Source organism: Nipponia nippon, unplaced genomic scaffold (assembly GCF_047370975.1).
Source record: "Nipponia nippon isolate SJK-2023a ecotype South Korea unplaced genomic scaffold, ASM4737097v1 scaffold_8, whole genome shotgun sequence".
Taxonomy (NCBI): Eukaryota; Metazoa; Chordata; class Aves; order Pelecaniformes; family Threskiornithidae; genus Nipponia; species Nipponia nippon.
In genome coordinates, this window is record NW_028262402.1 from 30926886 (window position 1) to 30949227 (window position 22342).

Below are 22342 nucleotides of genomic sequence, written 5' to 3' on the forward strand. Positions count from 1 at the left end.
TTGTGAGAGCTCCTCGGGAGCCGAGCCCCGGCCCGGTGTGCGGCGGGGGCCGGGGAAGCCATGCTGGGCTCGGGGGGCGGCAGCCGCCGGGTGGTTTGAACCTCTCCCTTCCCCGAGGGCGAGAGCCCAGCGGTGCGCAGCTCCCTTCCCATGGGACGGGATTTACAACCAAGCGAGCTGATGCCGGCGGAGGGTAGCGGTGAGCCTCGGCAGCCGCCCTGCTGGCCTGGCCTCCCCCGTAGGCGGCAGCACGTCCCGCCCCGGGTACCTTTGCCGTTCGGCCCAGCCCCGGAAAGCCGCGGGAGCGGTGGGCTGGCGCTGCCGGGGGCCGGCGGGGCCGGGCGGCAGCACCCCGCCGACGGACGGCGAGGCTGCGGGCCCCCGCCGCCGGCCCCCGCCCCGCCCCGCCAGGGGGCGCCCTGCGGCCGCCGCCGCTCGGGGCCGGGCCGGGGCGGAGGGTGGGCAGCGCGGCCGGCCGCGCGGGTGCAGCCCGGGGTGGCGTCCTGCCCGCCGCCGCCGCCGCCGCCGCTCCTCGCCGCCATGAGCGCCGGGCAGGCCGCGGGGGAGGCGGCGGGCGCCGCCGCGCCCTCGGCACTGCCCAGGGTGCTCTCAGCGCTCTTCTACGGGACGTGCTCCTTCCTCACCGTGCTGGTCAACAAGGCCCTGCTCAGCGCCTACAGGTGAGGGCCGCCGGCGCGGGGCGGGCCGCAGGCCGCGGCCGCGGGGCGGCGGGGCCTGTCCCGCCCTGGCCCGGCCCGGCCCGGCCCTGCCGCGGGCTGGCGGCCGTGCCGCTCCTCTCCCGGCGAGGGCGGGTAGTGCCTCGCTCCCGAAGCGGAGCCGAGCCGTACCGCCCGTCGGGGAAGCCTTTTCCGTACCGTTAGCACGACGCAGGGGCGTCTGTGCCGCTGGGGTCCCGGGGCAGTCAGCTGGCGCGCCGGCCCAGGCCCGTGAACACCGGGCATGTCGGGGAGCGTGCTGAGACTGGGGTCGGTGTCTCCAGTTTCGGACCCGATTTATGCCCAGCAGGTACCGCTCCTGCAGCACCACCCCATGGCAGAGTCCTTTGCAGGCCTGCTTCTGAAACACCCCAGTCGTTTCCTCGAAGGTCTTTCGTTGTTCCCCGCGTCGAGGCTGGTGTTGCACTGGTTGCACCAGCTCGGACCCTTCAGGGAAACGGCGTTTCCCGTAACTCTTCCAGCCAAGCAATCTCGTTGCCTTCCTGCGAGCACCTATCTTTTCTGAGGTAGCCAAAAACGAAACGTGAAGTTCAGAAAACCTCTTAATCACAAAAACACTGAAGAACTACATCTGTTGGCTTGAGGACCCCCCGTCCCATACGGAGTCGTCATCCTGTAGCTGTGATCTTCTCACTGTTAATATTCTTAAAAGGTTTGCCCTGGTTTTGCCATGTTTTAGGTCATTATGAACTAGCAACAGGAAAAAAAAATAACAGAACGAAAGAAAAAAAGTAAAAAAAAAAGGCAAAACTTGCTGTTATTTTTTAATATTCAGTGCTGTTTGAACACATAAGAGCTGTATATAACATCTCCCAGAAACGATACATGAGGCAACTTGTCATTTTGTTTTATAGTGGTTTTTATCGTATAGTTTGCAGCTCCCTCTAAGTCACTGGCATATGTCTAGCACATCCATGAAAGACAATGAAGGACAGCATACCCATCAGTAAGACTAAATTTTGTATAAAAAGCTTGAAGCGTTGCTGGGAACGTTTAGGGCTTTGCAAATCAAAAAAGTCTGGAGGGATCTGCATAGTACAGATGAGTGAAGTCTGTGTATTTATATTGTGTCACTGTAAGTACAAGATGGTTTAGGTGTCACGTGATTATAAATGGAAGTCCTGTTTCTTCTGCTCTTTTTTTTTTTCTTCCTTTTTTCCTCTTAATGCCTCTGTTTCCTGGAACCACTTTTGCTACTGGCCGCTTCTAACGCTTTATCTACGTTATGACTCCAGTGTCCAGTGGCCTTGTGCTGCAGTTCAGAGCGTTTCTTTCTTTTGCTAATATTGTGTTCCCCTCTCAGTGGTGCTCATCCGAGATGTACATTTCTCAGCACACTGAGTAGTAGTGTAGCAGTTCTTGATGGCTTCTGTGATAAACAGCCACAACCTCAAGGAGCCCTGAAAATGGAACATTACAAAGCTTGTTGAGAACGTGGACCCTCCTTAGGCGTTTGTTAGTGCAGGCGTGCACAGAGAATGAAGTGGGTTTTATTTAGATTCCTTGGATGCAGGTTTGTGTGTGACCATCCCGGCCAGTGCAGTCCAGCAAAATGCTGCGTGACTCGTGGGAGGCAGGAGGAGCTGCCACATTCAGGGGGCTCCTTGACACCTAAGGCTTTTGGTCAGAGAGGTTCCAGACACTGCTGGTGATGGCATAAAGCAGCCATCCGTCATAAATAACTTCTTTGCTTGTATTTCAGTATGAATACAGAGAATTAGCAGTTACTGCCACACCTTTGTTGGTTTTAACTTGATGTAGATTTAGGGGAAAAAATGGAAGGGGTCAGGCTCTTCAGGTGTCCTGCTAAAGCTTCTGCTTTCTTCACATTCAAGAATCCATGCCTTCAGCTGAAACTAACTTAAGGGATATGGTAGGAATTTGGCCATTTTAGCAGGCAATACCTGTTTCTACAACATTTACGTAGGTACTTTCTTTTCACAAAAATATATTGCTAGTGTGTTTCAGCGGTGGAGATAAGCTTCCAAGTTAGGGCAAGCACAAGAGATTTAACTTATGTGAGGCCACTCAAAAGCTTGTGTGTTGTTAGAGTTCTCCAAGTGTGTTGCCTTCACTTACAAATATTCCCAAAACAAATAGCTCTTTAGAATTGATAGGCTGTGCAGCTGATTTGGATGCAGCTTATGTTTTGCTACAGAAATAAAATATTAGGACTTTAATAACTGTAGCAGCTCCTGAGCTCTTCTGAAAGACTGGCCAGTCATCCACAATCCACATGTCCAGTTGTTGACTTTGTTGCAAAATTTAGATTCTTCTTTTTTTGTTGTTTTGTTTTGCTTTTTTGTTTGCTTCTCTTCTTCTTCCCCTTTTCTCAGTATTAAATATCTGTTTATGCTTTTCAGCTTCCCATCACCAGTGTTTCTTGGAATTGGACAGGTATGTTCAGAAGTAAAGCACACTAAATGTACTCATTATTTTTAAGTTAAACTAATGTTAGCATAGAGATATATTTTAGGGCAGAAATCTCTGATACACTGCACTGCTCGTCTTCTGGATTAGATGCACCATAAGGAAGAGTGATTTGTTTTAGCAAGATAAAGGAAGTTTCAGCTCAAGTCAAAACTGTTGCCTAGGAAGAGTCACATAAAGGACTGGAAATGCCATTTATTTCCCCTGGTAGAGTTGAGTAATTAAGAGACCTGGCCTTCAAAACTGCCAGGATTTGTTCTAACGAGTCCATAGATCTTTGAGTCCTTGAGCATTTGTGGGTTATATGCAGAGACATTGCCTCTATTTGTAGACAAACCATGTATTTCCTTATGAATCTCTCCCCCCTTTCCCACTGGTTTTCCAGTAGGACTGCCACACAGTTTTGGTTCTTTGTTGCCTTATTTGCCCAAGGGCAATTTACAGTACTGCAGCGGAAATATGTTTTTTGTTGTTAGCAGGCATGGTAATAAAACCAAAGTTCAAATGTTTGTGTACATAGTCCATAAAGAACATGTGACTCTGCAGAGGGATGGCTGGGAAGGATGGAGCCTTGAAGCAAGTGTTGTTTAGGCAAATACATTTAAAAGAGAGGATTTGTTTTCTGCCAAGGTTACAAGCTAAGCATTAGTGAGGAAGAGGTGAAAACAGGGTACTGCAGGTCTGATATCTCTGCTCTTTGGTGCTGAAGAGAGTAAAATGTCTTGTAAAGTCTTTGATGTATGAGAGGGGGAGAGAAAGAGAGTTTCACGTGTCCAGACTGCTCAAGGAGTCACACATCATGTTTCAGTGGAAGCCAAAGACTAGAAAATGGCAATACTTCATGTTAAGGGCAATGATATGGCCTTGTTTCTTTGCAGAACCTAAGACTCAATGGCATTTCCATTTTTTGTTGACTGATCCTTCCAAGATTTCCCTAAATGGTTTGTAAAGTGCATATAATATGGTATAATACTTTCGTCTATAGAATGTGACTCCAGCCCATTTTCTAGATAGACAATTCATGGATTTTTGTATAAGGAAAATTTAACATTTTTTTTTCCTTCCTGGGGCCAGCATTAACTCTCATGATGTGTGATTGCTCAGATACTCTCCCTCATTCTGTCCGTATCTTTATTATTCATTCCTCCTGTTGTCAACAGCCTGATCAATGCACAACCCCTGCCTCACATTACCAAAAAAGCTGTAGGAGCTGTAGGAGTGATTCTGTAGACTAAACAACGCTCTGAGTGAAAATATCATGATTATTCAGGATCATCTCCTGTTTTATTTTCTCAGCTCCTTCTCAGCATGCATTGTTTCACAGAGTGCCACTAATTTTCTCAAGCCAGTAAAACATATGTTTATATTGTACTTTTAAATAAATAGCAGGCAAAATTGGTAAGAATAAAGTTATTCCTGTTTATTCATTGCATGCTGTGGTGTTGTTTGACAAAAATACCTAATACATAGCATTTGTCAAATGCATATAAGGAGTTTGTCTTTGAAGCAGTTCTTTCATTCTTACATTACAATTTTGCTCTTACATGACTTCTTGTTTTTTCTTTTTGTTTAGATGGCAGCCACTATACTTATTTTGTATGTGTCAAAATTAAATAAGATTGTTCACTTCCCTGATTTTGACAAAACTATACCTGTAAAGGTAAGGGTTGATATTAATAAGAAATTGTTACCTCTTATAATGGAATTCTTTCTTATGGAGACAAGATATAAAAGAAGAAGAGAAAACAATTTTGCATTTGTTTGTCAAATGTGTTTATTTGTATCTTTGTTTCATTTAGATTCGGATTTGATCATTTTAATTTCACTGCAGTATTCTTGCCTTTTGTTTGCAGAGAAATCTGGTGCCATTTGGTTATGCAGTACATAGGAAAGTGTGCTGTGCCTTCGTAGAGCTGGGTGAACTCTTTCAGATTCCTGAAGTATTTTTCTGGATGTGTACAGCTCCCTGCAGGATCAATGGGAGATCTGTGTTTAAGAAAGAATTTTGATCACAGCATGAAAGGCTGTTTGGAAATTTGAATGGGACATGTGATGAAATAGTAGAAAAAGAATATATGATAGACCAAAAACCCGAACAACCATTGATTCCAAATGTAAGATTTATGTTCCGTAGGAGGGGCTAAAATAATACCCACCAAAGATACAGTAGGTAGGGGCTAGCTGCATCATGCAGACCTTAAGTATGCATGGTCTAAAGAGGCAGGATAGAGAGAATGCAAGAGGGTCTTGTCTCAGATTGGGAGCTAGGATCTGAAATGACTGTAGCAATGATCCTTGCAGATTTTTGCATCCATGTGCAGTGTTGCTGGAGGTTTACTTTGGTGCATAACCCTGCGCATTTATGTCTTGTTGCAAGGTATTGTTCAGTGTTTGGTCAGAGGTACAGGGAGAGTTAGCTCCCAGCTCTGCCATAGAGCTCAGATATCATAGTGTTTCAGGCCAGCATCTTCATTGCAGAATCTTGTCTTACTATCAGTATGAGGTTTACTATGAATGTCTCGCAGCCATTGGTGAATGCTGTATTTTCTTAATGCCTGCTGAAATCATTGGGATTTCTGCATGTAGAAATCTTGTAGGAATATCTGTAGCATCAATTATAAAATGGGCAATCCTTATCTTTTCCAGAAGATGAATGAAGAAGGTTTCCCAGTGGGTAGTTTTGAGTTCAGCATATAAACAACTTGTTGAGACCTCAAGAGGTTTCTTCCCTCTGCACCCCTTCATTCCCACTACTCTCCCTCCCTGCTGTGGTCTTCACTTTAAAATCAGTACAAGGGCATTACAAAATACAGTTTTCTTTCTCCTAATATCTGTCCTTTGGAAGACTCCTGGATATGCTGGGAGCAGTCATTACTGCAGCATCCAGGACTTGCGTATTGCTGGTAGTGCTGAATTTGACTAGTCACAGTGAATCAGCTGGATTGCTCATTGTTGATTTCTTTACTTTTTAAAGCACCCTTTGACTGACTCTTTTGACAACTTGTGCTTTCATTGACACTGAAGTTATTGTTGCTTTTCATTCCCAGGCTGGTTTATGTCCTCAGTGCTTTCAGCTAGAGTTTTAAAGTAGCAAAGTGCTTATTTTAGTGAGGAAGCTTTGGAGTTCTTGACCCTTTTTAAGTAAATGTTTCATTGTTCTCTGATGTTGTGCTGGATGTTGTGATTTTGCCTTTACAATAGATGAAGTTCAGAGGAAAGAGAATGTAATGTCAGCTGTTTTCACGCTATGAATGAAGATAGTTTTCTAAATAAAAATCTGTAGAAGTGATTGTGTATTACAAAATTTTTGCAAACTTATGTTGACAGGCTGAATACTTACTGTTACTTACACTCCTCTTACTTTATACTCTGGTTTACTTCTACTGTTACGTTCACTTCATAGTTAACTTTAGTTAACTATAGTTAACTTTTACTGTACTTTCCTCCTCTCTCATCTTTGCTGTAAAAGAAACGCAGAGTTTTTAACATTGATAAAATGCAGCCCATTCCTCTATATGCTTTTCCAGCACACAGTGCTTTGAGAAGACATAGCCTCTAACGAACACAGTGTCTCCTCAAGCGTGTGTAGGCCCAACAACAGCAGCTATTACATGTTAGGATGGAGGATCTGGTTTGTCTTTCTGCCATTTCAGCTCTGCTTGACTGGTCATGAATAAGACTAGATGTACACACCACCTTTGTCCCCAGTGATTACTTTGGCTAGTTTTAATCTTCTGCAACTTTTCTGTAGTGGGAGAATAACAGCTTTGAACTGCAGCTGAATATTGTGTAGGGATCCCTGACTTCTGGTACATTTTCTTAAGACTCTGAAGTTCTGTTACTGCTTCTCTCATTGCATTAGGGCCCATATGTTTCTGTGGGAGTCAGTCTCATTATGCTAGAAGCTGGAAATGGTAGAGTTTAATTTACCCCTAAATACTTACCTTTCCTTTCTAGTGTCTCACGTAGCATAATTTGTTAGGTAGATCTAAAATGGTGTATCTTCCAGGCATACTAATAAATGTGGACTATCTAGAGAAGCATAGCACACTTACAGCTTATTCATTCTTTTATTCCACCTGTTTTCTTGCTTATTTAGTTCCTGTTACTAGTATTACTTTTATACCTAAAGTTGAAATGTTAGAATGAGTATTAATCTGAGGATTATAGTAATTAAAATAAAATTTATTAACATTTACACTAAATGGACTCTTGAGTCTCAGAGGTATATTGTGACTCTTCTAATGAAATCAGCAAAGCTGTGGTCATGAACGGTCACATGACTGAGAGCTGCAGATCAGTTTGCAGCATAGTAACATTTTTTTTCTTAAAAAACCCTCTTTCTCACTAAAAGTACATCTGATATTAAAGTTGTCAAATTCTATCAAAGTTTCTCAACAGTACTTCAAAACATAATAATCTGAGTTGTGCTTTTAATTTTATCACAGTTGTTTCCTCTGCCTCTGATTTATGTTGGAAACCACATAAGTGGATTATCAAGTACCAGCAAACTCAGGTACAGTAAATGGAAGTTATAAGTAGACTGTCTGGATTTTACCCTTTTCTTTTGTGGGGGTAAAAAATAAACACTAAAAAAAAAAGAAATTGCGTAGGGACTTAAATGCACGTGATGTCTGTCTGTCTAAACCCCTGATATTATTATGAAAGTCTTACCCAAACATTTGATCTGTTTACAAGCTGTCTGCTTCTTTTAAGGGGGGGTTAGCTAGGCCTGTACTGACAGAAAACCACAATACTCTGTGTGACGATGAAAGTGTTTCCACTTTCTCCTCATATCCAAGCATCCAGCTTTTCCTGGGTGTCCTAACCAGAGAGTTTGAAAGCTGTAAGAAAGACATTTTTGAAGGAGGAAGAATATGGGAAAGATTAGTACCATGATGTTGGTGGAGGTTATTTAGGACACAACAAGAGATGGAAAAACTGCTGCGTATTGGGGGGGGGGGGGTGGCAGAATAGCCCTGCTGAGCCCCGAGAGCACGTTGTGGGGAGATTGCTAAAGGGCTCGCTGGCTCCTGTATGCCTGTGAGCGCAGATCATGCATGAGAGTTGCTTCCGTGCTGGTGCTAAAAAGGTGTAAGCTATGTAGAGAACTTGCTGTAACAGATTGAATGACCAAATTTTCTATGGAAGAGGAATGCAGAAGCATGACGGCTGCACCAGGATTGGAGGATACAGCACTACCATTTTGGTGGTTTCTTGTATGTTATTACAGGCTCCTGAGGATTTGATAGTAAGCTAAACCAAAACACAGAATTTTGCAGGTTTTCAGCATTTCATAACTTTGAAATGTTAAGCGCCTGATTCTGCAACACTTTGTGGTAGGCATTCAGAAGTTGTTCCACTGAAGTGACTGTTCAGGCAGACATAAGGACTTGGGCAGTACTGTCCCTAGCAGCACTTCAGCTGAAGTGAATATGGAAGTCGTTTCAGTCCTGTAAGAATTTGATTCATGGGTTCTTCTTTCCCCTGTTTCCCTAACTGTAATTTTAAAATAAAAAGTTTATTAGACTATTTTAAACATAAGTGCACCATCTCCTGCTCCTATGACTGACATACTTCTTTTAGATTTAGTATTCGTAACTGATTTTTGTATCAGGAAAGTAAGAATGGCTGCAGTGTTTCTACCACGAACATTTTGTTACCTTGCATTTTGTTACATTATGTTGTATTTGTTTATATTATGGGATTTTCCACCTTGTTTGGGTTGTCTGTAAGGCGTAGATGATCCTATGCATAACTTCAAAATGTCTGTTGTAAAGTGGTTAAGTTCTGTGTTAGGATTTGTATCATTTATTAATGCAGTTGCTAACAGTTATCTTAAACAGAGGATTAGTTGGTCCATATGGCCATGCTGTCAGATTTCCAAAGTGTCAGATGCAAGTGTTTTCTCAAATTAATCAAAAAGGTTTCCAACTGCATCACTTCGTGTAGACCAACAATATAGTGTTCAAAAGTAGCTGTTTGTTTGGTGGTTGCAGCTGGTCCCACCTTTGGTGTTTCTTCTGCTTTCTCTGTTTTTTTTTCTTGTGAATTTATTTTACTTTTTTGAAAGTACAGCTTGTTTACTAAGCATGTTTGCTTTGTATTTTATTTCTGTTATGTATTTTTAGAGACAGGTTTACTGTGTGTCTTTAAGTTTACAATAGAAATAATTTTTATTTATCCTGCCTGTGAATTCTACAGGAAGAATTATTTCAGAGAGGCTATGCTAGGTGGAAACTAGCTTTTATATTTCATTTCACTGATGCAGAGGGGCCTTTTAGAAGATAAGCAGTTGCATTGTTTTACCAGCTGGCAAATCTTGTTATTTTTCAAAGATTTGGTTATCTAATCTGCCTTTAGTGTCAGACTGACATTTTCTTTATGTATGCTAAGTGCCTGGGAATTTGTTTTGGTTGCTTATTGCTGGACTAATGGTTTCATCCTCTGCTTAGTAAAATTAGATAAGAATTAGAACATAAAAATGCTATTAATCTGATGCTGTGCTTGGATTTTTTTTTTTTGACAGTTTGCCGATGTTTACAGTGCTCAGGAAGTTTACCATTCCACTTACTTTACTGCTGGAAATCATCATACTTGGGTGATCCTTTTTTTTTTTTTTTTTTTCATTTAAGATACCTTTATTTTAGATCATATCAAATGGGTTACTTCTGGCATCTCATCAGAATATCGAATGAGTGCTTTTTACAGAGAAATAGAGAAAACCAAAGAAAGTGGTTTTATGTAGCTTTTTTTGAAGACATAGGTACATGCACTTTAGTGAATAGAGGAAAAAAATTCAGCTTGCCCTCATTTACACAGCTCATTCTCTTGACTGTTGCACAGGAATCAGGTAAGGAGAGCACAACTCAGACACTTGTTTTAGCAGTTATGGTTTGTGTCTCATCTTGGAGGCCTCTAAGCTGCAAACTGCTTTAGACAGACAGATCCTTATGTCTCAAAACAGTGACAATGGTATGGCAGTCTGCTTATGTAGTCTGCTTTCTGGGTCAAGTCTAAAAACATACCAGTTTAAGGAAGCAAAATGGTATCTGGCAATGTGCTGTTAGATCAGAAAACTCCTTGATTATAGATACATTGGTTATTTTTAATGAGAAATTAAGAAGTGTATGCTATTGCAGCTTGGGATCGCTAGTTTCCGTTGTACAGATTTGGAAGAACAGCAATATAAATACATCATACTTTGTCACTGTCGTAGTTCCATCCAGATGGCTTGTGCTTGGGTAAGGTGAGGTCACAAAGGGGAAAAGGAGCTTGCTGAAGCTGAACCCAGGCAAGATGAGAGTGATGTTCAGGGGAAAAGCTTCTCAAAAAGCCTCCAAGTAGATTAGCATCTCCTTTTGGCTGAAGCAGCAGTTGATCAATGTGATTCATATTTGGGAATGCTCCAGGATTCTTTTCTAGTTGTAAGCTCTCACAGGGAAAGCTGAACTTGCTGTCTTCTCCTGTTGGCCTGAGGCCTCCCGCAAGCGAGGAAAATGTGAGTCAGTGAGATTGTCATCAGTTCTCAGCTGGACTACAGCAATGTGGTATATGAGTGCAAGCAACATCCTAACCTAAGGGAAGCTGAAGAGCAGAACACTCTATTCGTACAGACTGCTGCAGTGTGTTTCCTCAGGGCTGAAAATGAAAGGACTCCAGAGAGTCTATGCTGGCTTACCTCAGGATTTGAAAAGTAGTCAAGGTTTGGGTTGTTAACTGCTGAGATGCATTATGATCCAAGCCTAATATATCAAGAGACTGCGTACAGCTTTGTTGTTGGGACAGCGGTCCACATCTGTGCTCCTTTGACACACAGGATTTTTCTGAGAGCATTGTACATTTTGTTTTGATGGATCTTTTCTTGCAGGCCAGCTCAGAGCTGGGGGCTGGCCTGAGAGAATGACTCGAGAAGTGTCTGTAAGTCACATTGCAGTATGGTGCAAAAATACTTCAGACACTTCCAAGTAAAGTAATTCTAAATAAGAAGCAAGGTAGTTTTACAGTATGCTTTTCCCCACTCTGTGGCAGTGCTGATATAGACGTACTGAAGAACATAAGTTTCTGTGCTTTCCCCTCCAAGTACAAGGTTTCAGTTTGACTTCAAAATAAGTATCTGTTTGAAAAATAGCCCAGATAGTGTGCTGTACAGCATCTTCCCCAAGAAAGGCGAGATGAAAAACTACATGAGATGTGTAGTGATTTTCCTTTATTGGATTACTGGAAGACATTGAAATATGTCCATTGTGAGTACCAATACACAGTAGATTACAGTTCGTTCCAGCACTGTTACTTTAAACCTTTAATCTTTACTCTTAAAATTATCTAGTAGCAGAATGCTCACAATGCTTTCTCAATCTCTGTTCTCAGGGCCAAAGTCTGACAGCGTGGCATGTAGTCAATCACATTGCTTCTGTAAGGTTATTGAGACTGTGCCCTCCTGTTAAATGTTCTGTGATTATTAATTGCTTTGAAACTTTTCAGGCAGAGAGCCATTTAATCTCCTCTTCAGATAATGAAAATGTGAACTGTCTAATTTTTGTCTACAGGAAACGATACCCACTGAGTATTATAGTCAGCGTATTTGCCATCATTCTCGGGGCTTTCATAGCAGCTGGGTAAGGTTTTCATTTGTTATATGAAGTCATGTTATGAGAGGAGGGACAACAGGAGGATTTTCTTCCTTGTTAAGTGCCAAGTAAACCTAAGCTGAGATCAGTTACTCTGAATTAAGCTGATTTGGAAAATCTCTCTGCTGGTATCATTGGGAGGTGCAGGAATACAAAAGAAAAATTTAACTCCAGCTGGAAGTGTTTGAGTGCTTCTTTTTTTCACCTGGGTTTTCCATGTTTGCAGGATCATAAATGAAGCAAGTTAAAACTGTGTGAGGAATGCTGCTTTTATTTCATAGTATATCAGTGTATTTTAATAAAGTTAGAAAAGTATATTCTTGTTCTATTTAGAAAGACTGATCTTTTGGTTGTCAAATATTGTTTTGAGTTACGCAACATCTATTTTTTTAATCACTTTTAGCAAGTTCAAATGTGAGGTTAAGTTCACAAAGCACTTGTATGTTAGTCTCTTCTGGTTTTGTTCTGTTTGGATATTGCTTTACTTAACTGGAAATGTAATGTTATTTTTTGTTTCTTGGCTTTGCTGTGTACAAAGGTAAATAATTTCTATGCGATGTGACACGGATAGAGCCATGTCCTATTAAATTAATTACCCTATATCCATGAGGTAACTAGTCAAAACAGAAAGGATAACAATATGTCTGCTCTGACTGTAAAAAACAAGTAGTCATACTTTTTTCCCTAGCTACTTTTTGTGGTAAAAAAAATAGATAAGTGTACTCAGTAATAATTGAACAGGTTGTCAGGATTGAGACAGATGGAATTTTTCACAGAATGAAAACCGAACATTTCCTGCCACTTCCGCACTGAGTTGTGGGAACTCTCTGACTCACTCATGAGGGTCCTGTGACTGGGGAAACGTAAAGTACCTTGACTTACAAAGAAGGCTTAAAGCAAAACCTGTGACTTGCTGGAGTTCTCAGGATTTGCATTTCCATGTTTATGATACTGCTCTAGGTAAACAAGGTGGTGCAATGCATTGTATACTGTTTGCTTACTTATAATATAATATTTCTTTCCCAGGTCAGATCTGTCTTTTAATCTGGAGGGCTACACGTTTGTGTTGCTAAATGATATCTTCACAGCAGCCAATGGAGTTTACACAAAGCAGAAAATCGATCCAAAGGTAACTGTGGGGTGATTAGGTTCAATTTAACATTATGACAATATGATAACAGTGGGTTACTTATTATATGACTTTATGAGCATAGAGTTATGAACTAATAAATAGTTTCATTTGCTTTCATATTTCAGTTGATATGTGCATCCTTAATACAGAACACCCTGGGAAAAACTTGTTATTAGTATCTCAGGCCAGGCTTAGATAAACGGTGTATTTTATTTTTTCCCAAGTCTTTTAGGCAGAGTTTGTAGTGGCTTTAAGACATTGTTTTTGGCTAAAAAGTAAAATAAATCCAAACCAAAAGCAAATCGTTTACCTGTAAACTTGATATATATATCTAAGGAAGGTGAATTTTTGACTAGAAACACACTTTAAGTGAGGTTTATGTAAAATAAACTTGTGAGTAGCAACAGAGACCTGACCAGTTTGAGTCAATAATGATAACAACTGATATCTTTTTTGGTTATCTAAAAGCAGGTCTACACCAAACCCAGGTGTGCCAAAGAATTAGGCCATACCTTGATACATTATACTTTGTGTAAACATTGAGCAGGCTGCTCTTCAAATACAGTGCCATGAAAACATACCAAGCGGTAGCGAAGAGCAGTCTTGGAGATGCCGGATAGAGGTTTTGTCACTGACTTTTGTGGGTCTGCCTGTACTGTGGAAATACATACATTTTAATAATCTCAGGAGTCGCATCGAATCCAGACTCTGTATTTTTCTTTATGAACAGCACTTAACGGCCTCTCAGGTTTCTGCAAAATAGAGGGTTTCATTTTAAAGCAAGAGATAAGCAGGAGAGATTTGCTTCATAGCGTGGCTGAATGTGGAGGAAGGGAAGACTGCTTGTTCATTCCCCTAATCTTCTGCCTTTGTGTCAAGCAAGTTAACCAACACGATATATGGCATCCCTCAAGTTGCTTGAAGTTACATCAGTTACCAGTGATTACAGATGCTCCAGCTATGCGTCAGGCTTCATTAATTTTCCTGCCATGCTGGCCCCAGGGAGCCGCCGTGCCCTATGCTTTTGTGGTTGATTTGCGATAGATGGAATGGGTAATCCCATGGCCAGGCAGAGGCTTCGCTGCAGTCTAACACAGAGCAGTTCTGGACCAGTGCCTTGGGAAGTTTCTGACTAGCTGGTGTTGTACAGAAACTTTTCAAGGTATAGCAGAGTAGTAGTATTCTGCTGAACATACAAAGTGACTGAAATGGAAACTCAGCTCAGTACTAAACGTTGAATCCAACAATCGCAAGCTTGTATTTTAAATTGAAGTGTATTATGTTTTGTCCACTCATTGACAATAATGTCAGAAGGATTGCCAGAGTAATATTTAGTATTTTGCTCCCAAATGGCTTGCAATGCCAAACACCATCTTTCATTTTTCACAGGAGTTGGGAAAATACGGTGTCCTTTTCTATAATGCTTGTTTCATGGTGGTTCCAACAGTTATTATTAGCTTTTCTACTGGAGACTTTCAGCAGGTAAGGAGCGATATTCCATATCTTAGACTGATAACAATGTTTTGTTCATTTTTTTCAGTTGGAGGGGTGGGTGGGGTTTTTGTTTGTTTGTTTTTTAAGAGGTAATCCTACCTCCATATTAGTGGCTAGTATTTGAAATATGTGACTTGGACTTCCCTTCACAGGTAAGAACTTGTAATTATTCACTCTGAGGAGAAGCTGAAGCTGTGTGGTAGCCCTTGTCTGAGTCTTTTTTAAAAACAAATGTATGACTGGGTACTCTGAGCTAGAGCAATTGATTGGGAATCCAGCTGCACTGTGTGATTGCCACATGCTCTAAAACAAGATTGCAAAAACTGAAACCAGACAATTTTCAGTCCTTCTCTCATTCTGATGCACGGAACAGATTCCTGTTTAGTCTCAGTCTAGTTTAGTAACCTACATTTTACATTCTTACGGAACGACAGCATGACTCTCCATAGCTAATCATAATACAGTATAATACCGTAGGCAGTATGTCCTGGCATGTAAAGTATCAGACCAGGACGTTTGTGTTGTTTTTCTGACTCCCTCACGGACTTCGTGAGGTGCCTTTTTCTTAGCAGTAAAATGATTCTACAGACTCATATTCCCTTTTGGAAATATTTGAGATTTGCCACTGAAAATTGTTACAGAGCTTGTGGGTGTCATAAACCATTCCAGTGTCCTTTGTTGTATGTTGTTGTGCCCTGGACTCACATGATTTTGTCATTGTGTTCTTAGAAGTCTGCTTTAAGTGGAAAAATCGTCCTTCCCTGAAAAATGATCGCTTTAGATCTGCTCTGAGTGTGAAATCTCTTCTTGTGATGTCAGTCCAGCATGACCTTATGCCAGTTTAGGAAAATGCAGCTGATGCCCTTCTTGGCAGACTTAGAGGCGGTCAAGTTTGTATGACTGTAAGGTTTCAGCTGCTTTTCCAGCAGTCATGGCTGGAGTCATTTTGGGAGAACTGGACAGGGAAATCTATCTTGTTGCTAGATTTAGTCCATGGGAAAAGTAAAGAGTACGTTGTGCCCACATGTTGATTTGGCATAGCTTAATACTCAATTACCTGGAAAAAAAAAAATCTGAGAAATGCTTAGTGCTAGTTGTGCATATGCATTGGCTTGGTCACTTAATATTAAAAGTCCCATTAAATGATGTGAATTACTAGTATCAACATGGTGCACAGAGATTAAATCACAGAAAAAGGGTAGAAAATGGAAAAATACTGATGAAAAGTCAACAAATCGGTGTAGATAAACCTGCATTTAGCAGATTCAGGCTGTAGGAGCTGGCTTGCTTTTACCCTAGCAGAGATTTTTGCCTTGATCCATGACAATGCACAGCATGTACCTTTTGCCAGTCAAAATATCAGTACCCTGTCTATGCGATAGGGAGATTGCTTCTGCTCCTCTAGCTCTTTCTGGAGCAGTAGCTACCACATCTTGTAGAGACTGCAGTGTGCTAGCGTCCCAGTTACTCACTCCACCTTCACCAGCTGGCGGACTAGGAGGACAGGTAAGCATGATGCAATGGAAGAGAAATGAAGCCCCAGAAGGTCTCTTTGGAATTTGTTGTTGCACACCAGCACAATTCTATCAGGGCACAGCTGCCCCGAGATCCCTCTAATCTATTACCTCAGGTGCTGGAGGCTCAGCTAGCCACAGATCAGCATGGATTAACAGCGTTTACCCTGTTTCTCAAGGGTGTGTTCAGCCTTTTCTGAGTTTTGTGCTGATACAGGTGACTTTAACAAGATTAAAATGAGGCGTATCCTGGAGTTACTAGAGGTGGAAAAGAATCTGTGACATGTTTCTTAGTGACTGTTCTGTGACATTGTGTGTTTGTTTGTTGCATGTCACTAAGGAGCAGACTTCAAAGTGATGATTTAGCCTTTTCCTTGACCTTCATTGATGAAAGACCTTAGTAAAGCTTATTTAATTTACTTTCAAGCTCAAAAATGCAGGCTCGGACCTTGAAAGCTGTTCATGAATGAATCTATGGTACGAAATAGATTTCAAGGAGATTATTTATTTATTTGCTTTACTCTGTGTGATAGCAACACTATTTATTATATAATATTAATCACAGTGTTGGTATCTGTATCAATAAATATAAAAATAGAGATTCCTTGTACTGGATTTGTATTCATTGCTTGCAGTGTGCAGTTTTATATCTGCACTGCTATGTATGTTACGAGAATGTGTCTGGGTATCATGGGTGCTGTCGTCCTGTTGTCTCTGAAGTTAAATGCATCAAACTGTTTCCAGTAGTAATATAAACATTTTGTAATTATAATGTGAATCAAATATATTTTGTGATTTTACACATTTTCATATTAACTGTATTTTATATGTGTTTGCAGTTGATTATATAGCACGTAATTCTCATGCTCTCTCTTTTTTATTAATAGGCAACGCATTTCCAGCACTGGACAAATTTTTTATTTGTCTTTCAATTTCTTCTTTCCTGCTTTTTGGGGTAAGGACATAGAGCAATCAAGTAAGACACTTTAATAACAGTGCAAATAACAGTTTCAAATTGCAAATCTCAAATGTAAGACTCACTAATAAGTTATGTTAAAATTCAGAGAAAATATTTTCCCTCAGGCTTCTGTCTTGTCTTTTAACTATTTCTAATAGTGTAAATAACTGTTTCAGTACTATGTTGTTGACTTCACAAGTACAGTGGTCAACAACATGACATTTAGCTTTTTACTTTCTGTACTCAGTATCTCTCTACTGGCCATCTCTTCTGATTATCTAACTGCTTCTTTGCAGTTAATAGAACGTAAGCTCTTTAGTATAGGAACTGTTTCAGTGTGTTTGTTCTTTAAAGTACCCAGAAAAGTATGGGAGACTCAAAAGTAATGAGACAATGCTTTGTTCCTGTTGGAACTGCGGAGTCAAAGTGAGAACAAAAAAGTGAGCTGGATCCTGTTCTGCTCTGTCACACATCACCAACCAAGGGGTCAAACTAACTTCAACTACTGACATTTAAGAACCACAGAAAATAGGGATGACTCTGCTAGAGCTCAAGCAGCACATTTTAACGTGTGTTTTGAGTACTCTGTGTATGCGCATCATTGACTTAAAATGCAGAACCACAGAATCTTTTTTTTAGGGTTTGGAACAGGTAGGATTGAAGATCCCAGCAAAATACTGATCCAGAAAATGTTGAACATTTCAAAGTGTTACTAAACTTCTGAGCTCCCTGGAAGGAATTTATAAAATTTTCTCCTCTGATTTATTTAGGTTTCTCTTGATGTATTCTACTGTCCTATGCAGTCATTACAATTCTGCGCTTACAACGACAGTAGTTGGTGCCATCAAGGTGAGTTATGGAGAAGAGAGAGATGAGAATGCTCAAATAGACAGGGAAGAGCATTGACTCAGCAGTGATCCTGATTATGCTTTGAGCTGGAAACTCAAAATGAGGGCTAATACTGAGACACTGCTTGTGCCATACATTTTGGAGATCCACACAACAAAGTGACCTTGTTTTCTTCCACTGAAGCTCAGGTATACTCTAGAAAGCAATGTGAGTATTGATTTTTTTTTTTTCCCTACATGAGAAACTCAAATCATGTTAATTAAAAGATGTACATTTAACCACATTTCATCAGGTACTGTCACCTGCTTCTGTTCCTTATCGAGTTATGTGAGTTAGTCAAGGTAGCCTTGTGCAGATGCATTGCAAACTGATACAGATTAACCCACTTTCACTTTGGGCTGAACTTGTTTCCGTTGCTGCTAAGAAATAGGGCATTCATACATACAGAATAATGGCTAAGCTGTAAGTAAGGAGTTCATTGCTTTATGGTTAACTGCTTCTGTCTCTGCGCAACAACTTGTATTCTAGCTGAATGGACTATTTCATTTTGGTTCGTATAAATTCTGGTCAATTTGATGAACACCAAAACATGTCTGTCTTAAAAACTGAACTTGGTGCCCTTAACAGTCTGTTTTCTCTAACGCAGTTTAATTTAAAACGAGTGCAGCTTCCTTTGTGTTGATAAGGCCAGCATGTCTGAGCTGGGAAGATCCCTGACTGCACAAGCACCTTTTTGTAGGCCAGTTTGGAGAGAAGCATGGAGCTGTAAGCTGGAAGAGTTTCAGCAAAAGATAAAACTTGTGCAGTTGTGGGCCAAACAACTATCAGAATCCAAACTAGCTTAGGCACAGGAATAACAGTCCTCAGGGTGCTCCCTTTCATGGGTGACTAAAGAAAACAATATCTCCAGCATAGTCAAATCAACAAAAAAAAAGATGGTACTTCCCTTTCTATGGCTGTTTTTTTTGAAAGCTGTCAAGATTAATCTACTAGTTTTCATTCTGTGGTCCTAAAAGCATTCTTTTAAATTTTATATGTCTGCATTGAATGATTAAGATAGAGCAACACTATTTCTATTTTCTGAGTAATAATTAGTCTTTGAGACATTTTGAACAGCTTTAAAGTTGAGAAGCACTTTACGATGCAGTAGTCCCCAGTAGAAACTGGTAGAAATTATGTCATTGTCCAGGCTGACTGTTAGAACATTTGAAGCCAACAAAGTGTTGGTAAAATGATCACATAGTTCTACAGCTTTCCTTCCATCTATAGGGGACAATTTTCCCAAAACTTGATGGGGGTGGGGTAAGGGGTAGAATCTTTAACTTTAAACTGTGCCTACCTTGAACTTGAGCCAGGTGCTTTCAGTGCACATTTAGTTGGCAAAGTAAGGAGGTAACCCTTTTAAAGCAATAGTAAAGAGCTTTTATTGTAACTTTAAAGCATAATTTTTATGCTTGAGAACCCAAAACCTGCTTTTAAAAAATAGGATTTGAAAGGAGCCTTCCAAAGATTAAAAAGAGTGCATTTTCAGAAGGTGGCCATAGCTCCATTTTACCTAACATCAAATAGCTAAATTTCTTTTTTTTTCCTTTTTTTTTTCTTTTTTTTTCTCCCCAGAAATTGAGTGCATTGCATGCATTTAGAAAACATATTAATTTTATTATTCTGTTTCACTGTTACATTACCGATAACGCTGACATGCCGTGAAACTAATTTAAATACTGGTTTTAGAGTGCCCGGCAACAAAGTATAGCTATTTCCTTAGAAAGTAAATTAATTGATATAATTTATATTCTTGGAGATGAAAACTGACTTCAATAAATGCATGGCTTTTGTTTCCTTTCAGAATATATCCATTGCTTACATCGGAATGTTGATTGGTGGAGATTACGTATTCTCTGTGTTAAACTTTATAGGGCTAAATATTTGGTGAGTGGAACTTCAATAGCTTTTCTTTGTTAAAGCTGAAGATTTCTCAGTGAGATACAGTTCTATGTTTTGTTTGATTTGGCCCACTTGGGTGATGCATTTTTGAAACTACTGGCCTGAGAACGCACTGCCTGAAGTTCATTACAATTAGTTCTGTCTTCTCATGTCTGTTTTCAGATACTGCATCTTACTATAGTAAGATCCTAACTATGGAAACATGCCTGCAGTTTTACTATGAGGGGTTGAGTTCATTCTTTTTTTATGAGCAGCAGTTCCGAGCTGCGAGGCTTCCAAGTAAAAGCCAAGTGGTGGGAAGTGAGAGCACTGACTGAATGAGTTGTGCCTGTTGAATATGAGTTATAACTTGTGAGTTGCTACTTTTTTTGTTTGGATGAACTGTTACGTCTGTTTGTATGAATCTGTTGGAGCAACTGATAATTGATCTTTGTCTGCTCAGGGCTCATTTCTCAGATGGCTTACATAGCTCTGAGGCACTCCTAATTTATGCTAGCTGGCATTCTTTAATCATTTGGATGGAAAGGTACGTACCTATAAAATGGTATATACAACATAAAGTACTTCTGACACCTCTGTTCATTCTCTTTTCTTTAGTATGGCAGGAGGACTGAGATACTCGTTTTTAACCTTAAGAGGAAACAGCAAGCCTACGCAACCTGGGGATGAAGAGAACGCACTTCCTGAGTCAAAGAGTGAGCCAAAATGCCTGCCTTAAAAGAGACTGAAGATGAAAGTTTGTTTAGCATTGCTGAGAACTTGAATAAGTATATGCTGGAGCATATTTGGAACAAGAAAAAAAAATCTACCTCAATTGCCACAGATGTGCACACATCTCATTGATTCAGAAGTATTCTTGCACGCCATGTTTTTTACATGTGGACAAGTTTAATTTTAGCTTTTTTTTCACACCACAAGCTGATTTATGGGAAGGAATGCCATAAACAAATCTCAAGTTGTGAATGTCTTCATTTACCTGCACTTTGGTGCTATTTGTTCTGTTTCGGTGTCTGCCAGTACTGCGAGGCAAAACTGCCCATAAAGATCATGAGGCTTGATTCACCATTGCCTTATGCCATACAGAATCTTTGATACCAGTGAAGTAATGAAAGATGCTAGTGATACAGAATGATCTCACGTACACATTTGCTCTTCTGTAAGTGACTGTAGAACGTATGGGCAAAGAGGAGATGTGGCCCCAGTTTGTTCCCTGTGTAACTGTTGACTGAAGAATTCAGGATATGGCCTAGTGTGTTTGATACACATTGTGTAGACATTCTCTCTCAGTCTCTTCCTCATTCTCAGTAACATCATGGTGTTTTGCTGCAATTGTCACTGTTGTCATAAATGAACCCTCATAACTTTGCTGCAGGATCAAGGAGAGAAGGAAATTGAGATATTTTTTATATTTAAAAAGATTTTTTTGTGTGTGAGCCAGTACCAAACAGGTAATTAGGAGAGAAAACAAGGTAAATCTATTTTTGTTTAGGTACGTTTGTCTTTTTATATCACAGTCTCCTCCTCTGATGTTTTGTCTATAATTACCTTACAATGCTGCAGAGAAGTGATGCTACTATATACAAACTGCAAGAGGGGAAACTGATTGCTATGTGGAAGACTAACTTGTGTTTGAATGAGGAGAAAGGATCAGTGTCATCTTGTGTCTTATATATGCAGTGAAAGCTTATCTGGTACTAGTTTATGCTTACAGTCAGAATAAGGAATCATAACAAGGCCAAGGGGTTGCCACGGCGGACAAGGCTGGTCCAGTGGTTAAAAAAAAAAAGGTTTGGAATCTGATTGTTTGGGTTATCATCTGGGACAATAACGGCACCACTGTGTATCTTTATTTCCTTCTCTGAAAACACAGTTGAAAATGCTTACCTGTGTCTCTGAGGATATAGCGTTAATCTTTGAAAACACCATAAAGCCTTGCAGCACTGGAGGACAGAAGAGTAATTAATCTTGTTGAAGTTTTCAACTCCCTGCAAGCATGAGCCAAGATTTTTTAAAATAATCAAATCAAAAGAAGATTTTGGAAGACCATGACATGGAACCAGGGTGATCTAATGACTTGTTTTATCCCTGCTTGAATTAAAATACAGCTAAATCTGTAAAGCATTACTCTGTGTGTAACATGTGAATGACCAGACTGGATTAGATGGAAGAAACATGAGTAGCTCACAGCAGAAGCTCCAGGGAATGACTGGGCTGCCCACTGCCTGTGTGGATTTGAATGGCAAGAGGAGTAGTGACTGCAGATACTAGAAGCGGAATTTAAGGGCAGAGTCAAAGTGGAAACAGAAGTCTGGGCTATCCAGTTTCTCACAGCTGGCTAAGAGATGTGACTTTCATTTTCTCCCTATTGAAGAGCTGGGAAGGGAACGAGTTGCTGCAAATATTTTAGAGAGCTCTTCTGTTTTTAAAGATTTCCTTTATCCTTAAAAAGCCTTTGATATTTTTGAGCATATTCTTTCATAGGACTCCTCTTTCTCTGGATCATCTCTACCTCCAGAATCCTAATTATTGAACCTCATCTCTCTGCAGTGGGACAAGGCATTGGAAGGTTTTCATTAATTACGAAAAGATTATGAGAGCCATTTGATTGCAATACGAATGGATACATAATGGCACCTGCTAAATAAGATGTAGTT

At 40.5% G+C, this 22342-nt stretch overlaps 1 protein-coding gene across 5 annotated transcripts; it reads left to right on the plus strand.

Annotated features, from left to right (window-relative positions):
- Positions 1-475: 475 nt before the first annotated feature.
- On the plus strand, positions 476-20659 carry SLC35D2 (solute carrier family 35 member D2). Of its 5 annotated transcripts, none has more exons than XR_015700983.1 (12): positions 476-680; positions 3101-3134; positions 4741-4827; positions 7616-7683; positions 9697-9768; positions 11717-11785; positions 12824-12926; positions 14319-14411; positions 16825-16892; positions 17666-17951; positions 19591-19673; positions 20286-20338. XR_015700983.1 is itself a non-coding variant. In XM_087741866.1 (12 exons), the coding sequence occupies exons 1-12, from the start codon at positions 541-543 to the stop codon at positions 20404-20406; spliced, it is 1017 nt and encodes a 338-aa protein (XP_087597992.1). In that variant the 5' UTR covers positions 476-540; the 3' UTR covers positions 20407-20659. The 5 variants fall into 5 exon arrangements, 4 of the variants coding, with proteins under 4 accessions (XP_087597992.1, XP_087597993.1, XP_087597994.1 ...); XM_087741866.1 differs by having other exon boundaries at positions 17666-17744; positions 20286-20659; XM_087741869.1 differs by lacking the exon at positions 476-680 and adding an exon at positions 732-1389 and having other exon boundaries at positions 17666-17744; positions 20286-20659.
- The last annotated feature ends 1683 nt before the right edge of the window (positions 20660-22342 follow it).